At 48.6% G+C, this 17,967-nt stretch overlaps 1 protein-coding gene across 2 annotated transcripts in view; it reads left to right on the forward strand.

Moving 5' to 3' along the window:
* Positions 1-17,967, forward strand: part of LOC115086651 (ribosomal RNA processing protein 36 homolog) — a 65,964-nt gene that overhangs the window by 9,634 nt on the left and 38,363 nt on the right. For both annotated transcript variants that reach the window (XM_029592791.1, XM_029592789.1), the window contains exon 3: positions 8,430-8,568. In XM_029592791.1, coding sequence (XP_029448651.1) covers positions 8,430-8,568 — 139 coding nt within the window. The remainder of the gene's footprint in view (positions 1-8,429; positions 8,569-17,967) is intronic.

Below are 17,967 nucleotides of genomic sequence, written 5' to 3' on the forward strand. Positions count from 1 at the left end.
AGTGTCCAGGAACATGGGCCCTCGAGGAGCGAGTACCGGTTCCTATCTGTAATCTGAAATAAAGAAAAGAGCGAGGCCCCTGAGGAGCGAGTACCTCTGGTAAATCCGAGGAGGCAGAGTAGCTTGGACGAATTCGTATCCTTGTCAGAGTCCTTGCTAATTCAAATCGTAAGCGCAAGTGAAGACCTTTAATGTTGGAAGCGGATGACGTCAATACAGGGGAACGTCCCTGAGGTTCGCGCCCTTGCTGGTACATACTTTGGAGCGCGCGTGCGCCCTACGTCATCAGGATCCGCGGTGTCGAGCCGTTCCGGGGACGCCGCGGCAGCAAGCCGTCCATCAGGCCCGGAGGGAGTCGCCACAGAGGTAGAGAGGGTGGAGCGAGGGCGAAGAGCAGCCACGAACGCAACAATAGTGCAGTATGGCGGTGATAGGGTAGATCAGATTAGCAGGGGAGTGATGTTATATCTTAGGGACGGTACAGTCACAGGACAGTAAATGCACTGTGGAGTCTTTATGGGTGGAAATTGCATGTGTGATGGGGACGTGTGTAGTGCTGGGAGTATCCCACCATCAGCCTGGCAGAATGAACAGATGGACCATGAAATGCTAACAAAAATTGGGTCAGCACAGTAATGGGAGCTTCCAGTTGCCCCAATATTGCCTGGGTGAATGTCACATTAGAATGTGCTAGGGAGGAAAGTTTTATTGAAGAAATAAATGACTGCTTCATGGAGCAGCTGGTGCAAGAACCAAAGTGGCGCAGCTATTTCATTTTTTTCCACTTTCGATTAGGCTTTATTGTAATAAAATAAAGTGTAGTGCAGGTTTCTTTTTGATCAGTGGTCGGCTCAGTGTCGGGGGTAAAAAGAGAAGCACGCGGGGCTTGATTGCAGGTCTCGGGGCTGGGACGGCTTCGGAGTTCTTTTTTTTTTTTTCTCCTATTCAAGGCTATTTTTAACATAAGAAATTGCAATGCTTGGTCAGACTAAGGATGCATCAAGCCCAGCATCCTGTTTCCAACAGAGGCCAAACCAGACCAAAGAACCTGGCAATTCCCCAAACACTAAGAAGATCCCATGCTACTGATGCAATTAATAGCAGTGGCTATTCCCTAAGTAAACTTGATTAATAGTCTTATATGTGCCCCATGCTAACTTCATGGAGTGCCCCCTAGTCTTTCTATTATCCGAAAGAGTAAATAACCGATTCACATTTACCCGTTCTAGACCTCTCATGATTTTAAACACCTCTATCATATCCCCCCTCAGCCGTCTCTTCTCCAAACTGAAAAGTCTAACCTCTTTACTCTTTCCTCATAGGGGAGCTGTTCCATTCCCCTTATCATTTTGGTCGCCCTTCTCTGTACCTTCTCCATCGTAATTATATCTTTTTTGAGACGCGGTGACCAGAACTGTACACAGTATTCAAGGTGCGGTCTCACCATGGAGCGATACAGAGGCATTATGACATTTTCCGTTCTATTCACCATTCCCTTCCTAATAATTGTCTACCTAAATAGACCTACACCTGTACACACTCAGCTCCTATTTAAGTGCCCCCGACTGACTTGTTCCAGTTTTATGCCCATAAGTTTACGTCCTCCAGTTCTTATACCTTAGTCCTTTCCCCTCCTTTTTGTCCTCCCCCCGCCTTCACTCTATGATTTCTGCTCAATTTCAGTGCAAAGTATTAAGAACTTCTGCCTAATTCCCCCCCCCACCCCTCCTCTCACTCTATTCCCTTTTAAATCGTTTGCCATAACAAGACTCTCCCTTTAACCCCCTGCTAAATACGCACCTCTAATTTTTTATGTAAATTGCCGATTTATATATTTATTATTTACCCTTTTAAATGCTTAACCATAGTTACTTTAGATGTTCATCTGTTTACTGTTCTGTGCTTCTTGTAAAGGATATGCCTGTTAGTGGCCCTCCATTCTGTTTTATGTAAACCGGTACGATGTGTAAGCGGCTATCGGTATATAAAAAATGTTAAATAAAATAATTCCTAACATTCTGTTTGCTTTTTTGACTGCCGCAGCACACTGAGCTGACGATTTCAAAGTATTTCTACGCTTCACGGTGCTAGGAAAATGTTTTCAATTTTGAGCGCTTCCCTTCGGGCTGGTGACAGCACCAAGAACGTTCACAAAGGTGGTGGCGGTGGCAGCCCTCAGAAGGGAAGGGATACCTGGACAATTGGCTCATTCAGGCAAAGTCAGAGATTTATTTATTTATTTATTTTTGGTTTTTTATATACCGATCTTCTTGCATTGGATGCAAATCAAACCGGTTTACAGTGAAACAGTTCAACTTGCCTAAGAGCATTACATGGAACAAAAGAAAACAAAAGAGATAATGTCACAGTTCAATTCGATGGGTTACAAAGCATCTTAAGGTCCCTAGGCTGCGTGACAAACCTGGTGAAGAGCTAGCTGGAGCAGTCTGTCACTAGAATATCTGAGAGCATGATTCAACACCCAGTTAGGCAAGGTGTTTCTTTCTCCAGAGAGGGTGGTCAAGTTGCAGTCACAAGTGGTTCAGCTGCTGGATCTGTTGGTCCTCAAAGTCTGGATTATTTACAAGTGCTAGGTTCCATGTTCTCTACCCTGGAATTGGTTCCATAAGCCTTTTCTTACATGCAACTTCTTCAGAACGTGCTCCTTGTCCCGTTGGAATCCGTTGTTGGAAGAGTTTCAGCTACCGTTGCCGCTCCAGGAGCAATCCAGATCCAGTCTCTCATGGTAGCTGTCATTTCCCAGTCAGGAGAATGGAATGGATCTAGAGGTTTCGGACTGGGTGGTTGTGAACACAGATGCCAGTCTTAGTGGTTGGGGAGCAGTATGTCAGCTTTCAATGGCCCAAAGGCAGGCGGTGGAGCTGTCCTGGTCAATAAACCATCTGGAAACAAGAGTGGTACACAAGGTGTTTGCTTTTCTTTCTTCCTTGGATTCAAGGGCATGCAGTGTGCGTATTCTTGGACAGTGCAGCGACAATGGCCTATATCAGTCGGCAGAGTGAAATGAAGAGTCATTTAGTAGCTCAGGAGGTTCAGGATCTCTTTATCTGGGTGGAGCGCCATCTAGCAGTATTAGCAGCTTGGCACATGGCAGGTCTGGACAACGTGCAGGCGGATTATCTCAGCAGGCAACAGCTGGACCTTGGAGAATGAGAGCTGTCAGCGGAGGCGTTTGCCCTCATTTGGTGCAGGTGAGGCGAGCCCCAGTTCGATCTCATGGCAATGCAGAAGAATGCCAAGGCGATCAGATTTTTCAGCCACCGGAGGGAATTTGGCTCCGAAGGTATTGACGCTCTGGTTCAGCCGTGGCCAGTGAGACTTCTGCTCTATGTATTTCCCTCATGACCGCTCGTAGGTCGAGTGTTACGGCGCTTCAGGTAGCATCCAGGAAGAGTGATCCTGGTGGCACTGGAATAGCTGTGCCGTCTGTGGTTTGCGAATCTGGTCCAGCTGGTGGTGAATGACCCGCATCCAGTTAAGCCACCTTAGGGGATTGCTGCACCAAAGGCCCATCTTTTCGAAGCAGGTGGATCACTTCTGTCTAGCAGCCTGGCTTTTGAGAGGCGACGCTTCTGCTTGAAGGGGTATTCAGAGCCAGTTATTACTACTCTACTTCAGGCTAGAAGGTCTTCTACTACTTGGGTGTATATCTGAGTCTGAAGAGTGTTTGAGTCCTGGTGTGGAGTTCATGATGCTGATCCTTTGCAGGTGAACATTGCCCAAGTCTTGGTCTTTTTTGCAAGATGGTTTGTGAAAGGGTTTAGCCTATAATTCTCTCCAAGTCCAGGTAGCAGCCTTGGCTGTTGCCAAAGGAGACTTCAAGGATGGCAGCTAGCGTCACATCCAGACATAGTACATTTTCTTAAAGGAGCAAAGCACTTGCATCCTCCGGTTCGTAGAATTTGTCTGTCTTGGATTCTTAATCTGGTTCTTCAAGTATTGTGTGGACCTCCCTTTTGAACCATTAAGAAGAGCATCTTTCAAGGACCTTACCCTGAAAACTGGGTTCCTCATGGTGATTTGTTAGGCTAGGCGAATTTCGGAGCTACAAGCCTTGTCGTGCAGGGATCCTTTTTTGCAGATTTTGGATGGCAGTCTCGCGTGCGGTGCCTTCCTTTTTGCCCAAAGTCGTGTCGAGCTTTCATCTTAGCCAGACGGTGCAATTGCCGGGCTTTCCATGCCTGATGTCTGATTTACTGCATATGTCTGTTCCTATTGTGGTATCTCAAGGTGATAAATGACTTTTGGAGATTGGATGATCTTTTCAGTGGACCAAAGAAGGGTTGCAAAGTTGCTAAGAGCACAATTGCAAGATGGTAGAAGGAGGCGATTGTTTTGGCCTGAATCTGTAAGGTTTGCTTGGTCCTAGAAGTTATGCAGGTGCAAGGCAGCCTCCTGGGCGGAGCGTCAAGGGGTTTCTCTGCAGGAGATTTGTCGAGCAGCGACTTGGTCCTCTTTGCACACTTTTACTAAAGGTTACCATTTGGATGTTAGGGCCCTGGAAGAGGCCACGTTTGGTGAAAGTGTTGTGCGTGTGGGTCTTTCGGTTCCCACCCAGTGTAGAGGGGCTTGAGTAGAACCTACTTGTCTGGACTGATCTGAGGTATGAACAGGAAAGGAAAATTGGTTCTTTCCTGCTAATTTTTGTTCTTGGAATAGGATGAATCAGTCCAGACTCCCATCCCCTTATGAAAGACTTTTCCCACTTCTGGATGCTGCGGGTGATGCAGAAATTGAGCAAGATTGTACATAGTTTTAAGCTGTTTTAAGATTGGAAGTTTTTTCATTGCACTAACTTGAGGATTAAGTTTTGTTGGGGATTCAAACTTATTCCTCATCTAACTCTAGAGGGAGAAATCCTTGGAGTTTAGGGAAGGTAGTCTTGGGTACAGGTCAATACTGAGGGACTGCAGGTGGCACTCTCAGTTATGTAGCAGTGCCTGAAAAGTTTCTATTCTCCGCCTCCATCTGCTGGTAGGGATGCAAAACCCACTTGTCTGGACTTATCTGTGGTATTCCAGGAACAAAAATTAAGATAAGAACCAATTTTCACTAAAGGGATGGCCCCCTTCCCCCCTCCGAAAAAGAGAAGTAGTAATACTCTGTAATGGAAGACCCAGTAGAATTATTCCTGGATCAAATGGCATTTGTATTTCTGTTGCCTCCTGAGAAGTATGCCTGAACAGAAAACCAACATGGAGAAGGAAATCCCCAGAAGCCTCTGCTTTTCTTTAGCCTGCCTGGGCTGAATGGACTGAGTGACTTACAGAATGTCCCTGGATATCTATAAAGGCAAACAAGCTGGCACCAGAAAGGTGAGGCCTATTCATAGGGTCACAAAGAAGAAACCAATGGGGAGCTTCAGGCACTATTCTCAGGAGTTTGTATCAACACAGCTACAGACGTGTTAATTATCTTGACCAGTAAGATTTTAACAGAACAAAGGATATCTCGAAAGCCATGGTAAATGGGCTTCACCTCCTGGGGAAACTAATCAGGGGTAGTTAGGGATGATCTTATCATGCAGTTGACATTACAACTTATGTAAATGATCCTTTGGGCAATCATGCAAATCTCTAGAACCTTCTCCAGTATTGAATGTTATCTATAAAAGAAGGGTCACTTCCTGTATACAGTGAGATGCTGGTCAGTTTGTCAGGCAAAGGGCATCCATTACCCAGCATCTACCGAGAATACTTATACTGATTAATAAAAAGAAATTATACTTTCTACTGAGTCTAAGTGTTCTTGTGTCCCTGGCCATAAGCGTAGAGTGCGCTTAACACTCCTGAATCCATGCAAGAACTTCCTTCCAGAGATCAAGGGTCAAGTCCACCACATATTAAAAAAATGGGATCCTATTCCCCCACATTCTCTCCAGCACTTGCTTAGTCACTCAGATTCATTCTAATCGTTAAATATGAACTGTAGCTATTCTCCTTAGCAAGCATAACGTTCTTTTCATCCTTTAGCAGGGAATCGTCCATTACCCATTTCTGCTGCGGCAAAGAACAGGTGACACAGGTACATGGTTCACCAAGACCACTCCTGATAATAGTGTCTTGCCACCCCAAATAAAATAATTTCTGGTATAGATATGATAAGGGTGTGAGAACAATGTGTATTTTCTGTTTCGTGGGTGGATGTACCTCCAGAGTTCATATGCACCAGCAACTGACATCCGCTGGTGAAAGAGAGTGCATCTGAATTCCCTCTGATTTGTCCGTTTCTGGAACTGCTGACAAATTATTGTCCCGTCCCCCCCCCCCCCCCCCCCACTATAATCGGGGAACTATTGTGGGCCTAATCCTTAATGGAATGTAGAATTTGGTGCAAGGAGTAACGATGGTGGGGCCACTTGGCAATCGTGATCATAACGCAATCACATTTGACTATAATTGGAAGCAAGGACATTAAATGCTAGAGCAGTAGATTTACTTAACTTTCAAAAGAGAGACTTTGATAAAATGAGGAAAAAGAAATAGAAAAAATACTGTAAGGTGCCGCTAAATAGCAAATTACCAGGACTTGATGGTATTCACCCCAGATTTGTAGAAGAATTAAAATATGAAACTGCAGACCTGTTACTTATTATCTATCATTCTAATCTGCCATTGTAACGCCAGCTTTTAAAAAGGTGTGAGCCAGGAAACTACAGACCAGTGGTTCTTTGTAAAATGGTGAAAGCTATGGTTAAGAATGGAATTAACAGGCATTCGGATAAACATGGCTTAATGGGGAAGAGCCAGCATGGATTTATCAAAGGGAAGTTGTGCCTTCCCATTGTATTAGAAACCTGTGAATAAGGGTGAAGCATTCAGTGTAGGTAGGGTTTCAGAAATTACAGGAGGCAGTGTCCTGTTGTGGACTGGTAACTGACTCGAAGATAGGAAATGGGCTAGGACTGAATGGATACTTTTCCCAATGCAGGGAGGTGAATAGAGGAGTGCCCCAAGGATTTGTAAGGGAACCTTGCTATTTAACATTCATTAATGATCTGCAAAAGGAAACAACAAGTGAGATGATCAGATTTGCAAATGACTCAAAATTTATGCAAAGTAAGTTGAAACAGTTGATTATGAAGATTTATAACTCTAAAAAAATAAATTCTAGGAGGATCATGCGAGACTAGGGCAACCCACATGTTGTTGGTTTGGATTTTAAAATACTCTTTCCATTGGAGATCTTGTCCTGTTAGCTGCTCGAGAGTTATAGATTAGAGTTGTGCATTGGAGGTGCAGGAAGCCAGGGGAGCAGAACATGATTGGCATGAGATACCGATGTGCACCAAGTACTAGAGAGACCTTGGGATGGTCATGGCTAAGCCTCTGAAGACAGGAAAGCAGTGTGACAAGGTGGTGGTGAGAGCCAGAGAGAGGAATAATAGCAGCAGGAGGTGCTGAGTGCAAAGCATGGCCAGCACTCAGCACAAGAGCGAACCTGCAGCATCCATACTAGGGATGTGAATCGTTTTTTGACGATTTAAAATATCGTCCGATATATTTTAAATCGTCAAAAATCGTTAGGGCCACGATACAATACCAATTCCCCCGATTTATCGTCAAAAAATCGTAAATCGGGGGAAGGGGGAGGGCAGGAAAACCGGCACACTAAAACCCACCCCCGACCCTTTAAATTAAATCCCCCACCCTCCCGAACCCCCCCAAATGCCTTAAATTACCTGGGGGTCCAGCGGCGGTCCGGAACGGCCTCCTGCAATTGAATCGTGTTGTCTTCAGCCGGCGCCGGGGTCCGGAACCCCGCTGAACGACCTCCTGCAGTCGATCTCCTGCCGGCGCCATTTTCCGTACGGAAAACGATTCGCGGCAGGAGATCGCTCCCGGACCCCCGCTGGACCCCCAAGGGACTTTTGGCCAGCTTGGGGGGCCCTCCTGACCCCCACAAGACTTGCCAAAAGTCCAGCGGGGGTCCGGAACGACCTCCTGCAGTTGAATCGTGTTGGTCTATGGCCGCCGCCATTTTGCGCCGCCATTTTGCAAAATGGCGGCGCAGAATGGCGCCGGCTGAAGACAACACGATTCAATTGCAGGAGGCCGTTCCGGACCCCCGCTGGACCCCCAGGTAATTTAAGGCATTTGGGGGGGGGTTCGGGAGGGTGGGGGATTTAATTTAAAGGGTCGGGGGTGGGTTTTAGGGGGTTTTAGTGTGCCGGTTCACGATTTTAACGATTTTCACGATACTCTAAACACCCAAACGGCGACAATACGATTCCCTCCCCCTCCCAACCGAAATCGATCGTTAAGACGATCGAGGATACGATTCACATCTCTAATCCATACATCTCAGCACAGTGTATGGAGGGAAGACTTAAGCAACTCCCATCTGCCACCCCTGTGTGTAGTGGCTGTGCTTTTGCTGAATAGTTATGGTGACTTGTTCATTCACAGAACTCTCTGGAATGTCATTTGAAGAACTGTTACAGCTTCAGAACAAAGTGGGGACGAAATTGTATAATCAGGTGGCTTATGGAGCAGAACTTGGAGCTAGAGATGGCCCCAAGAAGAAAGCACGACTAAACAAGAACAGGTAATCATACATATCTCGAGCTATGGCTTCCCTGGATCCCTGCGTGCTCTGCAGCTTAACCCTGTGGCCAGAAGTCGTGTGTGTGTGTGTTCTACTACTTTATTCCTATTTCCTATGCACCTTGACAGGCTGAGTTGTTTTCAGGATAACAGGTTTTCCATAGGTAGAAAGACTTCATGGAAACGTGATGATAGAAAAAGACTGTGTCTTATCTGTCTACCCATCCACACCAGCGACTCGGCTCTATAATCCCTACCACTCCCTCGGAGATCCCATGCTTTCTTGAATTCAGATACTGGTCTTGTCTCCACCCCCTCCATAGGAAGGTTGTTCCATCCTTTGCTACATACATCTCTGTAAAGAAATATTTCCTTAGATTATTCCTGAATCTGTTTTCTTTTATTCTTATCCCATGACCCTTCCTTCTAGAGTGTTCTTTCCATGGAAAGAGGCTCACCTCCTGTGCATGGAAAACTTTGAGTTCCCTGTATGTACCCGGATCAGTCCAGATGCCTGGGTTTATGCATCCCTGCCAGCACATGGAGACAGAGAAAGCTTCACTGACACTGCTTCATAAACCCCAGTGCCACCTGCAGATCCTCAGTATTTCTCTGTCTCCAGCAGATGGCAGAGGGTGCATTAACCTGCAGTTCTGTAGTCTGCCCTTTTCTCTCTTTTTTTTTTCCTTGCGAGACTGCCTCCCAGGGGTGTGGGGTTCCCAGGGGGAACCTTTCCCTGTTTGGTTGAGGTGGACGAGCTGGAGGTTGGTGACTTTTTTTGTATGCACGCTCCAGTTTGGTCCATGGGGTGTAAATCTGGTGGTCCAGATTCCTCCCCTTCATGAGGCTATTTGGGCAGCTTGTTGGATCTGGTCAGCTGTTCTTTGGGTGTCTCCCTCTCCTTGTTTCTGGCTGAGCTGGACAGCTCCCCTCAGCTTTAGGAGAGGGGAGCTCCTTAATATTTATTTAAAGTTTTTATTAAAATAATAGGGTAAGCAGCTTGAGTGGTAAGGTTTTCAGGGCTCTGCAGGGCGGCTTTCCTCCCTCTGTGTGATCAGCTGACTGCGAGGGACGGGCTCTTTGATCCTCTCGGTTCTCGGTGGCGCTTGTGCTCGGCGGGGGATGATCGTTGTTCCATTGTGTGGTCATGGTTCATGGAGCGGCCTGCTGGGTGTTTAAACCACCTCTGGCTATGATCGGCGTGCGCTTTTTGGGGGGTGAAGGGCCATCACAGCTTCCGGTCTCTGCAAAACGCAGAAGGAACAGTGCCGGCTCGGCCGCGATTAGGATTCCTTCTGGGGAAAGCTCAAGCTGCGTCAGGCCCTTGGGCTCCGCCGCGGGAATGGCGGCCATTTTAGGTTCCCTGGCAGTTTTGCCAGCAGAGGGGGAGGAGGATTTTCCCCTGAGACTTTCCCTGGTCCACGTAGGCCCAGTGGAGGGGGAGGGAGGCACAGGGGAGGCAGTGCTTCTGGGACTGCTGACTTCAGGGAGCCTCAGGGCTCGGGTGTCACCTTTGCTGTCGGCATCCCACTTTTACCCCAGAGTTTATTCTGCTCCTCCACAGTGTGTATTTAGCGCAGCAGGAGGGTCTAGGGTACCAGCAGGCAGGGCCAGTTTTGTCCCCGGGGGCTCATGAGTTGGCGGCTGGGCCTAGTCGGTCCCAGGGGGAGCATGCCTTCTGGGATGCAGCGTCTGTTGGGCCCAGCTCAGGCGGACGACAATACCGATGACTCTGTTGGGTCCCTGGAGGCCCCCAAGGGATTTGAGGGCAGCATCGGAGGATCAGGGTGCTGATGTGGTCAACTGTGCTCCAGAGGACGATGTGGAGGTTGTTCCGGTGTCTGAGGGGGGCGACCCCAAGATTCTCCTTTTGTTCCAGAGGGAAAAATTATGTCCTCTGATTCCTCGGGTCCTTGGGGAGCTGGGGCTAAAGATACCTCAGGAAGTCTCTGACATAGATGGGGGCAGATCCGGTCCTGGATGGTCTTCGTGGTCCCGCGTCAGCATTCCCTTATGTCTGTGAAAAAGATGGTGGATCGGGAATGGAGTACTCCCGATGCCGGCTTGAGAGGTGGAAGGGCGATGTCGAAGCTTTAACCCTTGCCTGAACAGACCTTGGAACATTTTTCTATTCCAAAAGTGGACACGGCAGTGTTGGCAGTCACTAAGAAGACGACTATTCATGTGGCTGGAACCGCGGCATTGAAGGATGTTCAGGATTGTAAGCTGGAGATCCATCTCGAAAGGATCTTTGAGGTGTCCGCTCTGAGTCTGCAGGCAGCCATTTGTTCCTTCTTCATGCAATGGGCCTGTTTGTGCTAGGTATAGCAGCTTCAGGATGGACAGGTGAAGTCGGATGATGAAGAGAGTAGGGCGGAAAACATGGAGGTGTCTGTCACGTACATAGCGGACACTTTGAATGATTTGGTGAGGACTTTGTCTCATATTATGGCCTACACTGTGTCTGCCAGGCGGTTATTGTGGCTGCGTAACTGGTCGGCGGATGTGTTGTCCAAGTCCCAATTGGGTTCGGTGCCTTTCAAAGGTCATATTTTTTTGGGGATGACCTGAAGCAATTGATCAAGCAATTGGGTGACAATAAGGTGCACAAGTTGCTGGAGGACAGGCCTAAGAGTAAGCAGTCCTTTCTGTCCAGCTCGCATTTTCAGGAAGGCAGAAGATCTCGTCATTCGAGAGGAGCCCCAGCTTCACAGAAGCAATTTTCTGTTCCAGGTCAGGCCTGGGGGCAGTCCTTTCGTGGCGGTCATAGGCCCTTCAGAGCTTCCACAAGAGGTGGGACTACAGGGGCGAAATCCTCCCAATGAGGCAAGGCCGGCCCAGTCCATCATTCCTTTTATAGGGGGTTGTCTAGCTCGATTTTACAGGGAGTGAGTCAACATCACTCAGGATCAGTGGGTGCTCTGTCATAAGAGATGGTTAACCATTAGAATTTGTGTGTCCCGTTCACAGCCTCTTTCTATTAATCAAGTTTACTTAGGGAATAGCCACTGCTATTAATTGCATCAGTAGCATGGGATCTTCTTAGTGTTTGGGTAATTATAGCATTGCTTACAATATTCAATAACTATTTACCGCGTACTAGCAGCAGAAATTGTTTTACTAATGTTTTACTGTAAATGTGATTTAATTTTGATAGCTTGGTTTGTCTTCTAACTGTGAATGTCTTACTGTAAGACACTTAGATGGTCAGATCCTGTCCTATTTTGCGGTATATAAAAACTTTTAAATAAAATAAACAATTGCCAGGTCCTTGTGGCCTGGATTGGCCACTGTTGGAAACAGGATGCTGGGCTTGATGGACCCTTGGTCTGACCCAGCATGGCATGTTCTTATGTTCTTATGTTCCTCCTACTGCTTCCACCGAAGAGTGGACCAGCCGACTTCTTTGTGGGGGTCTTCCCTCCTCCGGTCCCCAGACTGGAAGTATCCATGGAAGTCCTGCATGACCCCTGAAAGGACTGCTGTCTTCCATAGGTGTGCTTCTGCCCCAATACCATGGCACTCCTTCCAGACCGAAAACACCTCGTATTCAGAAAACGGGACCATGGAGGAAAGGTCTTTTTGACACTTTCCTTATCCTCTGGCAGCTTATTCCCTTTGGACTCCCCCAGATGTTTTATCAACTGCTTCAGGTCCTCTCTGAACAACAGCTTTCCCTTGAAAGGAAGGTTACACATCTGCTGACCAATTTCGTAACCACAGGAGTCTGTGCTACTACCGCTGAGAACGTATTCTTGGGTGATGTCCGGACCAAGTCATGTAAGGCATCCACCACATAGGCCACCCCAGCCTCCAACTAGGCTGCTGGTTTGGAGTCCACTGAGAGTGGCTCATTTTCCTGAATCTTCTGCACCCAACGCAAACACGCCCTCTGCATCAGGCTACCACCGATTGCCACCTGGAGACTCGAGGCTGAAACTTCAAACATCCTTTTCAAACTGAATTTCCAGCTTGCAGTCTCAAACATCCTTTAGCACAGCAGAACTCGCCATTGGGATAGTTGTCTTAGTGACAGCCGAAACTGCTGCATCTACCTTAGGCAGCTGCAAGCGCTCTAAGGTCTCCTCCGTCAGTGGGTACAACTGACCTTCAAGCTGGCCTCCGGAGTATCCCACTCCTGGTTTATTAGCTTCTTCACCACCTTGGGCAATGGAAAAATCTTCGGATCCCCTAGGCCATCCAGAACCAGATCCACACCTTCATTATCAGAATCCTCCAGGGTGACATTGATCCCCAGCTCTTCCAAGATGAGTGGGATGAAAGGTCTCAACTCTTCCTTCCAGAACAACCAGACGACCTTCTGGTCATCTCCTTCCGTAACCGGTACCTCGTCTGCTTCACCCACATCTTTACTCACCCCTGGGTTGCTGACTGGATCGCCCGCTGAAAAGTCCACTCCCGGGTCATCCCCTGCCACTAGCGGATTGTCCGAATCCTGTGAATCCTCAGCATCCCCCCCCCCCCCCTCACGAGGGATGCGCCAGCCCCAGGCAACAAAATGAGGTCCTTGAACCCCCAGCTGGGGCCAACTTGGACCTCTTCGAGGGACAATGTGGCTTCCCCCTCAGTGGCCGCTTCCAAGTTGCTCCCCGCCAGGCCAAATAGGCCTTGTGGAGAAGCAGTACAAAATCCTTCAGATCCTCATCTGGCTTCTCTTCTGGATCCCCCCCCCCCCCCCGACACACACTCAAAATCCTCCCCCAATGACTGCATCATCAGGGAAAGCGAAGGAGGGGGAATCCCTGGACTCTGCAGACGATGTCTGCCTGCCTTGCCTTGGTAAAGGCCACTGCGTCGTCTTCCCCCCCATGGGAGCATCCGCCAGCGGCCCTGCCGAGTGAGTGACCCTGCAGCCTCTGCGGAGGCTCCCTCACTCCCCGAGGCTCAGGCACTGCAAAGCGCAGCCGTCCTATGCTGAGAAGCCGGTGCTATCGAGCCTATCGCATGGGCACTCGTACTTGAGCCGGGCACTACAAAAACTCCTGTAGCGACCCTGAGCACCACCTCCAACCAGCCCCGAATCTCCCAGCATCGTCAGGCACTCAAACTTCTCCTCACTGCGATCACTGCCGTGCAGCAGCTCTACCCAATCGGCCACTGATACCATCCCTTTGCCAGTTTGTGGTTTGTTTTTTTTTTAAAAGGAGCCACAGCACTAGAAATCTACCCCAAAAAGAAAGGGTATACATTCCTGCTGTTGGCCTTTGGTGTGGAAGTGAAGTCCTTCAAGGTAATGAGAGCCAGGACCCCTGGCTATCAGGCCTCCGGGATGATGCGGGCAGAGCCAGTCCAGGGATTACCAAGCCCCATCTCACCCGACTCCACGTGAGGGATGGTCCATGAAGGACCTAACACCTCAGGGAGTACTGCAGACTGTTTCTGTCTCTGGACAAAATCTTTCTCTTTGGTTTTTTTTTGTTTTGTTTTTAATTAACTACTCAGACTGCAGGTTTAGCACCTCTACCATCTGCTGGAGACTGAGAAATACTGAGGGACTGCAGGTGGCACCTCTACCATCTGCTGGAGACTGAGAAATACTGAGGGACTGCAGGTTTAGCACCTCTACCATCTGCTGGAGACAGAGAAATACTGAGGGACTGCAGGTTTAGCACCTCTGCCATCTGCTGGAGACTGAGAAATACTGAGGGACTGCAGGTTTAGCACCTCTGCCATCGGCTGGAGACTGAGAAATACTGAGGGACTGCAGGTGGCACCTCTACCATCTGCTGGAGACTGAGGGACTGCAGGTGGCACCTCTACCATCTGCTGGAGACTGAGGGACTGCAGGTGGCGCTCTCGGTTATGTAGCAGTGCCTCAAAAATTTTGTTCTCTGCCTCCATCTGCTGGTAGGGATGCAAAACCCACTTGTCTGGACTGAACTGGGGTACAAATAGGAAGGAAGAGTTAGCTATACTAAATACCCCCTGCCTCTCTGGAGAGTTGATTACTTAACTAAAGTTAACTCTAAAATCAACTGAAGGGTTCAGGAGACTGCGCCTCCTGCATGTGCTCACTACAATAAAAGCTGTATAAGCTAAGAGAGAGAGAGGTCCATTCAGCACAGTCCAATGACATCACCCCACGTGTCATGGCTAATTCATTCTGTTGGTTAGGAAGAGCACTGTTTACAGTAAGCAAATTTGCTTTTCCAGGTAGGCAGGGTATTTGTTTTCATAGCTAGACCTACCTCCAGGCATCCTTCCCCATTTCTTTACCCTATCTGTCCTATCTCCTCCCCTCCCTTGTCCTTATCGACACACTCCACATAAGTAATCCGTGTGCTTAAATTCTAATTTTCTAGCGTGTAGCCAGATGGGCTCAGGACCAATGGATTATGTGCTCCCCTCCTAGCAGATGGAGACTGAGTCAGGTTTCAAAGCTGACATCACCCTGCAGTGACCTCAGCTCCTCAGTATCTCTCCATCTCCCTAGCAGATGTGGATTGTGTTTTCCCTATCGGGAACACAGTACACTTTAAAAGAGAAAAGGTTTGCCTTTAAATTTCTACCTGAAATCAGACAAAGATTGAGCCCCGCTCTCCTGCGGTGATACCTAAAGTCCCTCCCCCAGTTGAGAATTCCTGAGGTGATTTCCGAGATCCCTCGGAGGTTTGCCTTGGTCCGGTAGCCGGTTTATGGCATGGACTTTGCTGCTGAAGCAGCTGAAAGGCAGCGGGTGCAGGAAGACGAGCGCAGTGGTGACGGCCAAAGTCCTCTCCACTCGCAGCCGGAGATTGTCTCTGTACTCAGCCAGTAAGCGAGGAGCCCAGGTAAGTAGTGATGAACTTCTATCCAGAGATGTGGAAGGGCCTCGGTAAGTCTTTCCTCTGGTCTCCTTGCTCGGCGCACCATACCAGTGTTGTTCCTGATCCCGTTAGGGCTAGACCCCACTTCAGGCTAGGTGGTCACTCCACTTGGCTGGCTGCAGTGGCGCCATCTTGCGCGCAGTTTGGTGTGGCACCATTTTCCCCCATCGGTACGAGTGGTGCGGGCTGGCGCTTTGAGCGCCTAACGCGAGCATAACCATGTGCATGACCACACGCATAATTACACGTTCAACCAGCTGCTTAGATTTACGCGCGCTCGGGCGAGTCTGTACATGCTCGAGAGGCACTAGCCGGCTGAACATACAAAATACAGAGTATTATGGCCCCAGCAGCAAAGAAGCTCAAGCGACACTCCCTTTGTGCTGCCTGCCATATTAGGGCTGCACAGTCTGATCTGGAATCCTTCCTATGTCAGCACTGTGAAGAGGCCCAGGGAGGGCTGGACTCTCAGAACTTTTATTGGTTGGAATTCTTTCAAGGTCCACAAAACAAGACAGTAACCGGTCCAGGAAAGCCACGGAAATGGAAAAACAAAAACTGGACCGATGCCTTGGAAATTTTATTCAATATTCCCGACTCTGGCCAAAGTTGGGCTCTTTGACATTGAATAATGTCTTTGAGTATCTACTCAAATACAATGTATATTCCCTGGGGATATCCACTCAAGAAGTCTCGGAGTGCAAGGTTAAGAATGTAAAAAAAACAAACATTTTTGTCTACAAATGACGATAGTGTTTGTTCCCAAAGGATATCTAAGAGATACAGAATCCTGCCGTTGAAAAGTGCCATCGCATGAAGTGTAATAGAACACTTTGTGGTGGAAACAGAGACTTTATGAATTGGTTATAGAGTTCCTTTTATCGACCGATGCCCTCACAGCATTCTTAACCTTGCACTCTGAGACTCCTTGAGCGAGCCTTTGTTCAGGCATAGTCAGCTACTGTCCCTGCCCAGGCCAAGCACCAGCTGGGAAGGCCTCACCCTCCCGGCCCTGTCAGAGTGGCTCGGGACATGCCTCACCTCTCCAAGGGTATCCCTGACAGGGACCCAGACACCACAGACAACGAAGGGAATGCGGATTCATTGGAGGACGGGGATATTCCTCCATGCCTGGAGCCATGCCAGACCATGCTTCGATTTTTCCAGAGATGAATTATCGGCCCTAGTCTCCCAGACCCTGAAGATTCAGGGTCCGTGCCTGGGATTCCCAATGTCGGAACTGAGGAATCCTATCCTGGTGTCTCTATGGAAGTCCTCTTGCTATTTCTCGATGCTGGAAGCTATCCAGGAGTTGATTGACCTGGAAAGGGATGCCCCAGAAGCAAGTTTTAAAGGAGGTCGGCCCTTGGAGGCCTTGTACCATTGGGATCCAGCAGTCAAGGAAGGCCTGCGTTTCCCGAGAGTGGATGCCCTGGTCTGTGCCGTCTCAAAGTAAACAATTATCCCAGTAGAGGGAGGAGCGGTCTTGAAGGATATCCACGATAGGTGATTGGAATCCATCCTTAAGCAGGCCTTTGGCGCGACAGCAATGAGACTGCGGATTGACTCCTGTTGAGCCCTGGTGACTCGTTCGTGTCTGCTTCTCGAGAGAGAGAGGCAGATAGATCAGGGGCGCTTACCAGAGAGGCAATCAAGCCAGCCGCGGCCTTCCTAGTGGATGCAAACTCGGACTTAATGTGTGCCTCGGCCAGAGGAGTAGCCTCAGTGGTGGCAGTCAGAAGGCAACTATGGTTGCAAAACTGGTCAGCGGACCCAGCCTCTAAGGTGAACCTCACGAAAATGCCCTTTTAGGGAACCCTCCTATTTGGAAGCAAATTGGAGAAGCTAGCCCGTAAATGGGGTGAATCTCCAGTGCCCCAGTTACCGGAAGATAAGGAAAAGAGGTCACGGCGTCTGTCACCCATGAGAGGTCAGGCCAGGGGCACCCAGTGCTTCTGGCCCTCAGGAAGGTCTCAGTCCTTTCGGTACCGACAACCAAAAAGAGGAACAGGTTCAGGTTGGACCTGAACTCCCCAATGAAGTTTGGCCAACTCACCCACAGGATGAGAAGATAGAGGACCGACTATCCCTCTTCTATCTATGGTGGGTCGAGTTCACGTCAGACAAATGGGTACTGGACATCATATGAGAAGGATACGCTCTGGAATTTCGCAGCATTCCTCGGGACAGGTTCATGATGTCTCCTTACCACTCCCAGCACAAAAAACTGTCAGAGAAGGGCAACCAAAATGATAAAGGGGATGGAACAGCTCCCCTATGAGGAAAGGCTGAAGAGGGTTAGGGCTTTTCAGCTGGGAGAAGAGACGGCTGAGGGGGGATATAATAGAGGTCTTTAAGATCATGAGAGGTCTTGAACGAGTAGATGTGACTCGGTTATTTACACTTTCGAATAATAGAAGGACTAGGGGGCATTCCATGAAGTTAGCAAGTAGCACATTTAAGACTAATCGGAGAAAATTCTTTTTCACTCAACGCACAATAAAGCTCTGGAATTTGTTGCCAGAGGATGTGGTTAGTGCAGTTAGTGTAGCTGGGTTCAAAAAAGGTTTGGA

This window comes from Rhinatrema bivittatum, chromosome 3 (genome assembly GCF_901001135.1).
Source record: "Rhinatrema bivittatum chromosome 3, aRhiBiv1.1, whole genome shotgun sequence".
NCBI classification, from domain to species: domain Eukaryota; kingdom Metazoa; phylum Chordata; class Amphibia; order Gymnophiona; family Rhinatrematidae; genus Rhinatrema; species Rhinatrema bivittatum.